Here is a 12594-nt window from a genome sequence, read left to right as displayed (position 1 = left end):
CTCTGCTCAGCAGGGAGCCTACTTCCTCCCCCCCCCCTCCCCGCCCCTGTCTGCCTCTCTGCCTACTTATGATCGCTCTCTCAAATAAATAAAATCTTTAAAAACAAAACAAAACTGGCTTTCCTTGCGCTCACTTTGAGTTGCATATAGGAATGGCAGACATACTCTGTAGCACTCAGGGTCTCCAAATTTCGGCCTCAATCTGGGCCTGGTGGGACCATTATTTACTCCCTCAACTCAGGCACTCTGAGCCCCTGCTCTGTGCTGTACACATGCTAAGAACTAGACAGAATTAGACACAGCGCCTGTCTTAAGCAGCTCACAGTCCAGTGAGATCACCTAGTCTCAAAATTTTCTTTTAATAAAGTAAAAGATCTTTATTTCCATCAAAATCTACATACGGCCAACCGAGCAATGAAATAAATTCTCTTTAGACCTCTGTGATACCAAGAATCGCCCTAAGCTTCAAAGGTCAGTCAGAGGTAAAAGATTCCTACTCTATCTACCCTACAACACAAATGACTCTAGTAAACTCTTTCAAAAGCAATGGATTTGCAGCAAAGCATGTGGGATTCTCACCTGTTTCAAGGGCTGCATCTGACAACCTCATAGGCCCTCTTCCCACGCCCTCATCATGGTTGCACTTTTATCTCTAGTCATAGGATTATTTCACTTATGTTTCCTCCCCCACTAAGCTGGAAGCCGTAATGGGAACAGGAACCATGTTTCTTTCTGCTTGCCATGTAATCCCATGGCCTACCATACATTGAGTGCGCTCAATAAATATTAATTAAAGAAATGAAGATTTAGGGGACTCTCAAAAACTTTTAGATCTTAAAAGGCCCTTACATGTAAACATTTCCCCTATTATGGTTAAATGAGGAACTACTGAAAACCGTTCTAAAAACATTTGTTTTGATTTCTTAAGATTTTGTTTTATTTATTTATTTATTTATTTGACAGAGAGAGAGAGAGAGAGAGAGATCCCAAGTAGGCAGAGGGGCCCTCAGAGAGAGGGGGGGGAGCAGGCTCCCTGCTGAGCAGACAGCAGGATGCAAGCTGGATCCCAGGACCCTGAGATCATGACCTGAGCCAAAGGCAGCGGCTTAACCCTCTGAGCCACCCAGGCGCCCCTCATTTTGATTTCTTTTAAAAATTACTCAATTATGATTTAGTTGGGTTATGATCTACAGTTTCTCATATTTTCTGGAGTACACAGACTGCTCATCATGCCAGTGTTTGGTTTTCTTTGAAGAGGTAGTAACTTCCTGCTTACCACTCAGGGAGGCAAAAAGCACTTGAAACAAACTGAAAAGTTTCCATTGTTTCGCTTCACATAGCAAAAAATTTTTGACTGTTTAACAAACTTGTCTAAAGCAAATAATGTTATTTATTTTTAAATTCAATTTAGTTAACATACAGTGTATCATTAGCTTCAGCGGTAGAATAAAGTGATTCATCAGTTGCACACAGTTCCCAGGGCTCATTACATCCAGTGCCCTCCTCCCTAATGCCCATCACACAGTTGCCCAATCCCCCGTCCACCTCCTCTCCCGCAACCTGTTTGTTCCCTGTAGTTAAGAGTCTCTAACAGTTTGCCTCCCTTTCTCTTTTTCTTATTTTGTTTTCCTTCCCTTCCCCTACGTTCATTTGTTCTGTTCCTTAAAATCCACATGAGTGAAATCATACGGTATTTGTCTTTAGCTCATTTCGCTTAGCCTAATACATACTGTTTATAAGAAGTGGTGTAACTGCATAATACAAAACAGGTATATTTTTGGCTAGAAAATTTTCAAATGTAAGGGGGGGGCAGCTCACTCTGAGAACTCTGGCAATGCCCAAGCAGACCGGCCCCCAAGACTCCAGTAATGAGATCCTGTTGCCTTTCTGTGTGTGTCAAGCCAAGAAAACAAACATAAAGGACAACTGAGAACAGATTCTCAGCCAACCTGAAAGGTTCGACAACGCTACCGAGAGGTGAGCGCTCCGTCCAGCACTTCTTGGTAAAGATCCCCACAGAAGGGCCAGCCCGTCCCTCCCCACTGTGTCGCAAGGGGCCCGGGGTCTCCCTGCCGCCCCCACTGTGTCCCGGGACACGCGCTCTGTAAGGTGCGCGGACGGCCGAGGGGAGCGGACGGAGAAAGCCCTACCTGCCAGCCTGCCGCGCTCCGAATACGCCAGCCCCAAGAGCTTCTGGGCCTCCGAGCGCCTGGCCGCGGCGGGGCGCAGCCGCGAGTCGTCTCCGGGAGGCGCCGCGGCCGCAGGCAACGCTGACCCGGGCTGCCGGGCCTCGCCCCCGCCCCGGGCTGCGACTGCCGGTCCGCCCCGGAGCCCCGCGCGCCGGAGCCGGGGAGCGTCGGGCCCCGCAAGGGCCCCGCACCTGCTGACGCCGGGGGGCCGCGCCCACTGCCCCAGGAGCCGCGCAAGGCCTGCTCCACCGCCGGGGCCGCGGGGACCCCCGCCCGGGCAGCCGCTAGTCCAGCGACGCGGGCCTCGCGCGGCGCCGGCATCCCGGAGGAGCCCCGGCCCCGCGCCCCAAGGCCGCGCCGGCCACAGGCCCGTCAGCGGAGGTCGGGGCCCCGGGCCGCCGGCGCCCAGCGTCCACGTGTGGGCGGCCGGGCTTCGCCACCTGAGCAGCCGCAGCGGCCAAGCGAGTGGGCCCTGCATGGCCGCGTCCGAGCCGCGCGCCTCAGCCCGCCCGGCCCGGCGCGTCCCGAGTCCGAGGGCCCTCCCGGCCCGGCCGAGCGGAGGGCGTGAACGCGGCGCCGCCCGCCGACCCGCCCGCTGTCACCCGCCGTCACCCGTCTCATCCGGCCCGCGGCCGCCGTGCATGCCCGGGGACGCGTCCGCCCCAGACCCATCCCCTCCGCCGCCCTCCGCCCGCACAGGTCCCCGCCCCCCCAGGCCGGCGACGCGGGCCCGGCACCACCCCCTCCAAGGAGCCCCCGCCCGCCTCGGACGCTTTCTCCGCAGCGCCCCCACGGGACTGGTGAGCGCCGGGCGCGCAGCCGGCTCCACCAAGGCCCGGGCTGAAGAAAGCCCCGGGGGCCGCTGCGTCTGCGCACTATCGCGCGGGGAGCTTTTTCGCGCTTTTCAGCGGCCTCTTGTAAAAACCGGGAAGCGCGCGAGCCGTTTCTTACGCCGGAGCCCTCGCGGGAGCGCACAGACGAGATCACACGATGACCGGCAAAAGGATGGGGCTGCCGGGCCGCTGGCCGGCCGGCTTGGGGCGGGTCCGCGGTCTCGGCGACCCAGACGACCGCTGGTCTTGTCACCCTGTGTCCCACTCCAGAGCACCGGACTGAAACGCGGAACACTGAGAGGACATCGCTGCGGGTCGGCGCGGTTGCGGGAGGCGTTTGGGGGACGCCGTAGGCGAGCAGTGACCCGGCTAACTTTGAGCGGAGGAAGAGGTCATTGCCTAACGCGAGCCGAAGTGCAAAAGCAGACGCAGTCGAGGCACTCTGCTGTTCAGAGCAAGACCGATCCAAACGCTTTGTAGCCTTTCAGTACACGTGCAAGGAAAGCCAGAGGAGAGGATCCTAGCCCACGGGACGCGGGGAGGCTCCATGCTGCGGCCTCCCCACGCTGAGGACCGGGAGGGGAGCAGCCCGGTTCTCTCACGTGGAAGAGCCGTGGTTGAACAAGGTGGATAGGTTTTTGTTGACTCGTCATTTTATAGGGCCGATACTAGGGTAAGGCTAGTGAGGGACACTTGGCTCAATTGCAAAATTTGTGGATTTGGGGGGGGGATCACATTTCAATAGTCAAGATAAATATTTTAATGCAATATTTTTAGTCAAAATTAATTTTTTAAAAAATCAAAATTAATGCAAAAAAATCCATGATAAGCAATACATCAAAGCTTCAAATTTATCAAAACTTCAAATTTCAAATGCATTTGTGCACTTGCACCATTCAGCCTCTCTCTTCCCTTCTTAATCCCACCCCTGAAAGCCTTATTTACAGAAATAGGCGGTTAGCAGCTGGCCTACTTTACCATTTTTAAAAAATTTTGCGTTAAAATGTTATATATCTTGGTTACTGAGACTTCTTGGTCTTCTATTAAGCTTCACTCCCAGGAGACTGACTCACTCACTTCACCCTACTTGGGGCTGTGTAGGCAAGGAGTGTAGGACTTTTGACACGAAGTACTGATAGTAGTGTAGAATTAAATAACTTGTGCTTCAAATGCCCTGATGAGCAGGAAGTAAGCAGGAAGCATGCCATCCTCTAAACTCCACCTCTTAGACCAAGGGGAGCATGGAGGTGTTGCCCCCACCACCACCAATCCAAGTTAACCACGACTTAGGTTAGCCTCTCATTGGTGTCTAAATTGTAGAATGCAGGGTATAGATTGAAATAGACTCCACTGACTTATGACTGGGCATGTTCCTTTTTGGAAAGATTTTATTAGGCGACTTCTAAAAAGGGAGGAGATAGTGCTTCATACCCACTTAAGCCCCAGCTGAAGCAATGTCAAAAAATGACATTCTCCCAGTTGGAAGGTGACAATTTTTTTTTTTAATTTGACAGAGAGATCACAAGTAGGCAGAGAGGCAGGCAGAAACAGGCTCCCTGCTGAACAGAGAGCCCAACATGGGGCTTGATCCTAGGACCCTGAAAACATGACTTGAGCTGAAGGCAGAGGCTTAACCCACTGAGCCACCCAGACAGATCAGAAAGTGACAATTTTAAGTCAAATCTAACCTTCCTCCTACTTTATTTTTCCCATTTCCCAGAACACAGTTGCTGCTCCAAGGGCTGGGAAAGGCAGGACCATCGTTTGCTTTCTGCCTCCCCCAGAGTGATGTCCTCTAGACGTATTCGGCAAGCACTCTCTGGGGCCTGGAGTCTACAGAAAAATAACTCCAAGTGTAGTTGATTAAAAAAACAAAACAATTATTGGTCTTTTGCTTTTCTAAAGATCAGGCAGGTAATAGGAAATCAATCAACCTTGACAAAATGTCATGCTAAAAATAAAAATCCTTCCCAGCCATTATATCATATACAAGGCAAGAATTATTTCTGTAGACTCTAAAGAAAAGGTCAATGGCTCCTAAAAAATATATATATATATTAAGGGAGAATGGAGTAGGGAATAAATATTGGCAGAATAATCACTAGGGCAATTTACATAGTTACCACACCAAAAAGAAAGCTATTCTAAATATATGTGCGTGCGTATGTATAAATTCAATATACATTCATATGAGAAGGTTGTCGTAATGCAAAGCAATAAGCATCTATGTTTTGCACAAGTATATGTGTTAAATACATGTTATCACTTTGTATTACTATGACCTATTCCCATTTAAAAATAAAAATAACTTCTCTTTGCCTTTTTAGAAGTTCTTTGGCCACTGAAAAAGGGAAGAAATACTCTGATAAAAACACTTAGATAAGTGATAAAAACACTTAGATGCAAATGGATTAATAATATAAAATACTACAGAAAAGCAAGAAAAGGGGGTGTATGAATTCTGAGACAACAAACAGAAGTCCGTATCCTGCCCACTGACAGCCAGAAAGGGCTCTCGGTGGAGGTGTGATTGAACCAAGCAGTCAAATCTGGCCTTTAGTGAACAGACTCTTAACAGGCTTAGTGGTCAACAGGTGTTGAATTCAAAAAGGATGTCTTTGAACAGAAACTTGAGAGCAGCTGGGATTACTCCAAGAATATTTCCATCTGTGGGCTCTTGTATGTCTCAGAGTGTGCTTCCTGGTGTGAAGCCTGTGATCTGATGAGGGTGGGGTTGTCATTTGACCGTTCTTAGTACATTCCCTTTTTCTCGGTAACTCAGGGGTAGCAGGGCAACGGCTGAAAGTACAGCATGCGGATCAGTGAAGCAGGAACCAGGAAGGCGGCGGGGGGGGGGTGCTCTACATGGGGCCAAATTTGTAAATTTCTCTGGAGCCCAGATTGAAGTTTTTGCTAACTCATCTTCACTGTGCTCTTAGGGTGAAGGCTGAGGCTATAACTTAATCTCACCAATAGGACCCAGGCAGGCCCAATGCAGTGTTTGTAGGTTCCCGCATTCTTGGCTTTTACATTCTCTCTCACCTTCTCCCCAAAGGTGGTTATGGGTTGAATTGTGTCCCTCCAAAAAAGATAACGTTGAAATCCTAAGCCCTAGTATCTCAGATTGGGACCTTACTTGGAAACAGAGTGGGCGCAGTTATGGTTAATTAAGGTAAGAGGAAGCTCTATGGTGGTAGGAGTATGGTATCTTGATGAGAAGGTGGCCATATGAAGACAGGCACACAGGGAAAAGTGCCATATGATGACCAAGGCAAAATTGGGAGTTATGCAGCTGCAAGCCAAGGAATGTCAAAGATTGCCTGCTAATCCCCAGAAGCTGCCAAGAGGAAGATTTCCCTATGGGTTTCAGAGGGAGTCTGGCTCTGCCAACACCCTGATTTCAGCCTCCAGAACCATGAGACAAACAATTTCTGCTCTTCTAAGCCACACAGTTTGTGGTATTTTACTAAGGCAGCTCGAGGAAAGTACTACAAAAGCCTAACATTAGTGTCTTAAATCGTACTACCATAGATGCCCGGTATTTGCCCATTTAATTCATGTTTAGCCAAATAAGCAACTGAGTTATTCAAGCTACTCTAAGCAGTGGGTTTGCAGGTCTTATCTCCTACAACGCCTAACTTTGTTTTACCAGGAATATGTTTCACAGCTGTCCAGATTTCAGGCTACAGAGAAGCTTGCATGATCTCATGAAATGTAGCTCCGGACTATTACACAAAGGTAACATACATGAAACCAGACAGTGAGCCTGATTCTATGATTTTTATAATATTTAGGTACAATGTTTTCTCTTATGTTAACCATCTGAGGTTGGACCCAGACAGAGAGAAACATTTTAGCATATTTTGAGTAGGAGGTGAAAGACCCAGAAGTTACGAGAGGACACAGATACCAATACCCTAGTCATTCACTTCTGTCTAGAGAAAACTACTGCTCCTTGTGTATCCTCTAAAGATATTCTGGTAATAGAGGGGTGTATGTGTGTGTGAGTATATGTATCTATATTTTTATTTTTAAAGATTTTATTTATTTATTTGACAGAGATCACAAGTAGGCAGAGAGGCAGGCAGAGAGAGAGAGAGAGAGGAAGGGAAGCAGGCTCCCCGCTGAGCAGAGAGCCAGATGCGGGGATCGATCCCAGGACCTTGGGATCATGACCTGAGCCAAAGGCAGAGGCTTTAACCCACTGAGCCACCCAGGCGCCCCTATATTTTTATTTTTTACACAAATATAGCATACTAGACATGCAGCCCTGAACCTTGCTTTTTTCATTGTACATTTTAAGATTTGGTTCCCAACTGGCACATCATCCTTTCTAAAGGCCGAATGGCCTTCCATTGCCTGGATGTACCCCCAATTTATTTAACTAATGTCCTAATAGTAGGCTTTTGCTATTATAAACAATACTGCAGTGAATATCTTTGTAAGCATTTAGCATTCCACACATGTAAGAGTTTGTCTGTAGTTTAAATTCCCAGAAGTGACACACCTAGTAGAATAACTAAAATTATTGACTAAAAATTAAGAAAACAATAAAAGCCTCCTTTTAAAGGAGGCTTTTATTCTTTCCTCCCTTTAAAAAGGGAGGAAAATTTTAAAATTTTTCAAAAAAATTTTTTATTTGTAATTTTTTCCTAATTTTTACAAACCCTTGTGTTGACAGCCTCTTTCAAGAAATTTTTTTTTTTTTTTGAGAGAGAGAGAAAGTGAGAAACAGGTAGAGGGGGAGGAGCAAAGGAAGAGGGAAATGCAGACTCCCTGCTCAGCAGGGAGCCCGATGCAGGGCTGGATCCCAGGACCCCAGGATTGTGACCTGAGCTGAAGGTAGATGCTCAACCCATTGAGCCACGCAGGCGCCCCTCTCTTTCTAATGTTTAAAGAACAAATAATTCCCGTGGAAAATAAACTACCCCAAAGCATAAATAAAGATATATTTCTTCATCTATTTTGTGAAATTCATGAGCCCTAATATTTAAACCTAACAAAGATAGCCACCAAAAGCAAAAGACAAAAGAAATCAATATACAAGTCCTTAATAAGACAACAGCAAAGCATATCCAACAGAACACATTATCACTAAACTAACATGATAAGAACAGAACTGTCACATTACACAATTAGTGCCCTAAGAAAGAGCATCCAGATCAAGCCATCAGCCAATGTCATACTCATTATTGAACCACTAGAAAAATAAGACAAAGACGCCAGTCATCACTGCCACTGTTAAACATGGTGCCGGAGGTACTAGCTGATGGAAGAGATAAAAATGAATGAGGTATAGTTATCAACAGGAGAAAGATAAATTTGCATGCAAATTACATTCTTATTTACCTAAAAAGCAGAGTTCAGTGAAAAAATAATGAAGCAATAAGAATTCTATGAGTTTGTTGAATCCAAAATTGACAAAAATAAGTTTTCTTGTGAATGAAGGTAGAGAATACACTGCCCCAAAATGGCATTAATAATTATAATAAAAATGTAAAACACCTAGGGGTGCCTGGGTGGCTCAGTTGGTTAAGCAGCTGATTCTTAATCTCAGCCTAGGTTGTGATTTCAGGGTCATGAGTTCAAGCCCTGTGTTCACCTGCACCCTGGGTGTGGAGCCAACTTAAAAAAAAAAAAAAAAGTAAACACCTAGTAATCAACTTGAAAGGAATGTACAAGACAAATGTGAAGATAATAATAAAGCTGTACTGAGGTAGAAATAAGAAGACTCAAATAAAAAGAAGAGATATTTTCCTGGATGTGTAGACCAACTAAAAATACATGATATGTGCTAGGTCCTGTGTTAAGCAACTTATACACATAATCATACAATATTCTGAGGGTTTTTTCTCTTTTCTTTTCTTTTTTTTTTTAAGATTTTATTTATTTTATTTGACAGAGATCACAAGTAGGCAGAGAGGCAGGCAGAGAGAGAGAGAGAGGAGGAAGCAGGCTCCCCGCTGAGCAGAGAGCCCAATGCGGGACTTGATCCCAGGACCCTGAGATCATGACCTGAGCCGAAGGCAGCAGCTTAACCCACTGAGCGGCTTAACCCACTGAGCCACCCCTTTTCTCTTTTCTTTTTAAACAACTGAAAAAGGGATACCTGGGTGGCTCAGTTGATTAAGCTGCTGCCTTCAACTCAGGTAATGATCCCAGGGTCCTGGGATCGAGTCCTGTACCAGGCTCCTTGGTCAGTGGGGAGCCTGCTTCTCTCTCGCCTCTGCCTGCCTCTCTGCCTACTTGTGCTCACTCTCTCTCTCTCTCTCTGACAAATAAATAAAATCTTTAAATTATAATTATTAAAAAAAAAAACTGAAGAAGTTGTGTCCCACAGAGGTGAAGCAATTTGCCCCAAGCCACACAAATAGTAGATGGCAGAGCGGGATTTGATTCTGGAAGTTTCCAAAGCAGATGCCTAATGGCCAAGTTGGTTTTCCCACATTAATTTATAGATTCAAAATAATTCCACTTAAGCCCTTGAAAAAAAATTTTTAAACTGCTGAAATGAATCTAGGATATAAAAAAATAAAGAAACCAAGGAAAACTGTTGTTGATTATAGCCAACTAAATATGGAGACTCTCATACCTGTGCCCCAAAACTATATGGACTAACAACAACAAAACAAATAAAGCCACACAAACCTCATACCTATAATGTAATTACAAAGCTCATATTGCCAGTGCATAGAAAAATAAACACCAATTTTTACCAGAGTTCTCTGTCCGGCTCTGTCACCAGGCTTTGAACAGAACTGGGACAGGAAGACTTCAGAAAACCTGTGAAAACAGAAGAGGGGAGCAAGGGGGTCTAAAATTGACCTAAAATCATGAGAGGGAAGGAAAACTTAAAGATGAAAATATGGGAGAGAGGGGAAGGGTTCTAGTGGATCAAAACACTCCACAAGGAAAGAACTTTAAAATGAGCAGGACTTAAGGTAACTGTCTCAAAAAAGGAAAAGGGAAAGTGGGAAGATATTTTCAAAAGAAGGAAGGGGGGTGCCGCCTGGGTGGTTCAGTTGGTTAGGTATCTACCTTGGGCTCAGGTCATGATCTCGGGTCCTAGGATCAAACCTGACATGGGGTTCTCTGCTCAATGGGGAGCCTGCTTCTCTCTCCTCACTCTCTCCTGTGCTCACTCTCATTCACTCTCTCTCTCTCTCAAATAAGTAAATAAATAAAAATATTAATAAAAAATAAAGGAAGGAAGGGGTCCTCTTTGGAGACTTGGTGGTACGGAGAAGAAGAAAGAGGGGGAAATTTAGAGTCTGAAAATTGGAAGTAAGAACCCAAATCAGTGATCACAATCCCATCCTCCTCCCTTCACAGAGACAGCCATTAGATAGATTGCCTTTTACTACCCTGACAAAGGAGAGCATCCTTAAATTAGCCATTTTGTGAAATACCCTCAACTGCCAACTGTGCTGATAGATTGCATAGAATTCATCAACACAAAACTATAGGAAACAGAAAAGGAAGATAAAAGCATTTCAGGTGATAAAAATTCTCCCCCCCCCCCCAAGTAACAGAAACCAGAAGAAAATTGTGATACCATACACAGAATTAAACTAAATATTTTCAGTCAAGCATTTGGGATATGAAAAGCACATTGAATCAGAATGAATTAGGCAAGATTGAAATAGGCAAAGGATGCCCAAAATTGCCAAGAATGAAATAGGCAAAATAAGGAAGAGAAGAAATGAGTTGATTGAATTCAAGAAAGAAATGGACAAAAATAAAAAATCATCTCCAAATTGAAGACTAAATGGCTAAGTGCCCAAGGGAAAATAGTCTCAAATAAAAAATTAAATAAGCAGCATTAAAAAGAGTCAGGAAAACAATAAAAAAAAGGAGAATAAATGGCTAAAATGGAAGTGGGTAAAGAAGTTTCAAAATTCTTATAAAGAAGAAGCAAGTCAAAACAATAGACCAGAACTAATAAATTCATAAACTGGGGCACCTGGTAGCTTAGTCAGTTAAGTGTCTGACTCTTCATATCAGCTCAGGTCTTCATCTCATGGTCATGAGTTCAAGCCTCATATTGGGCTCCACACTGGGATTGGATTCTACTTAAAAAAAAAAAAAAAAAAGTAACAACCTATAATCTAAGAAAACATTTCCAAAAAAGAAACAATCTGGGGGCACCTGGGTGGCTCAGTGAGTTAAAGCCTCTGCCTTCGGCTCAGGTCATGATCTCAGGGTCCTGGGATCGAGCCCCGCATCGGGCTCTCTGCTCAGCAGGGAGCCTGCTTCCTCCTCTCTCTCTGCCTGCCTCTCTGACTACTTGTGATCTCTCTGTCTCTGTCAAGTAAATAAATACAAATCTTAAAAAAAAAAAAAAAAAAGCGGTCTGGTGAGACACTTGTCTGGTGCTTTGTTAAAAAAGAAAAAAAAAAGAAAAGAAAAGAAACAATCTGAATCTGCTATTTAAAGAGCCCACACCTGCTTGAGAAAATTGACACACAAAGATCGATTCTGAGACATATGATAGAGAAATGGTTAAACTTTAAAGATAAATTTTCCAAGACTCCAAGTAAAAGGACCAACTGTCTGCAAGGCCTAGAGAATTAGATAGCTTCCAAACTTCAGATTTTTCAAAGTTCACATGCAAAGTGGGGCAACTATGGAGCAGCCCCTTTTTTAAAATTTGTTTTATGTTTTTATTAACATATAATGTATTATTAGCCCCAGGGGTGCAAGTCTGTGAATCGCCAGGTTTACACACTTCACAGCACTCACCATAGTACCTATCCTCCCCAATGCCCATAACCCAACCACCCTCTCCCTATCCCCCTCCAGCCCCCGGCAACCCTCCATTTATTTTGTGAGAATAAGAGTCTCTTATGGTTTGTCTCCCTCCCAATCCCACCTTGTTTCATTTATTCCTTTCCTACCCCCAACCCCCCCACATTGCCTCTCAATTTCCTCATATCAGGGAGATCATATGATAATTGTCTTTCTCTTGACTGACTTATTTTGCTCAGCATAATACCCTCAAGTTCCACCCACGTCATCGCAAATGGCAAGATTTCATTTCTTCTGATGGCTTGCAGCAGTCCTTTTTGAAAAGAAAAGTAGCTTTAGGAAAGAAAGCATGAACGAAAGATTTTATAAGTAGCTAAGCTGTCTGTGTTGGCTTCCTAGGGTTATCATAATGAATTACCAGAAACTTGGTGGCTTAAAACAAATGGACATTTATTCGTTCAGCGTTCTGGTGGCTAGAAATCTAAAATTGAGGTGTTGGCAGCATTGGTTTCTTCTGGTGGCTCTGAGGGATCATCTGTTCTATGCCCGTCTCTTAGCTGCTGGTGGCTGCTAGCAATTCTGGCATTCCTTGCCTAGAGGCTGTGTAACTCCAATCTTTATCTTTTTCTTCATAAGGCATTCCCTTATGTGCCTCTGTGTTTGAAATTTCACCTTCTTTCCTCCATAATGGCACCAGTCATTGAATTTATGGCCTATCCGAAATCCAGAATAGTATCATCCCAAGCTCTTTAATTATAACTGCAAAGACTCCCTTTACAATTAAATTGATATTCACATGTCCCTGAGGTTAGGACTTGAGCATC

General features: G+C 44.9%; 1 protein-coding gene and 1 long non-coding RNA gene across 2 annotated transcripts in view; one reads left to right on the top strand and one right to left on the bottom strand.

Annotated features, from left to right (window-relative positions):
* ABCB10 (ATP binding cassette subfamily B member 10) overlaps positions 1–2798 on the bottom strand; it is a 35976-nt gene extending 33178 nt beyond the window's left edge. Inside the window, exon 1 of the mRNA XM_082719820.1 lies at positions 2151–2798. Within this exon, the coding sequence (XP_082575946.1) occupies positions 2151–2667 (517 nt within the window). The 5' untranslated portion in view covers positions 2668–2798. The remainder of the gene's footprint in view (positions 1–2150) is intronic.
* LOC309857724 overlaps positions 1–12594 on the top strand; it is a 143181-nt gene that overhangs the window by 101839 nt on the left and 28748 nt on the right. The window lies entirely within an intron of this gene.

Source organism: Mustela nivalis, assembly GCF_964662115.1.
Source record: "Mustela nivalis genome assembly, chromosome: 2".
NCBI lineage: Eukaryota > Metazoa > Chordata > Mammalia > Carnivora > Mustelidae > Mustela > Mustela nivalis.
The sequence above is the reverse complement of the archived record's forward strand: the minus strand, read 5'-3'. Positions and strand labels throughout refer to the sequence as shown.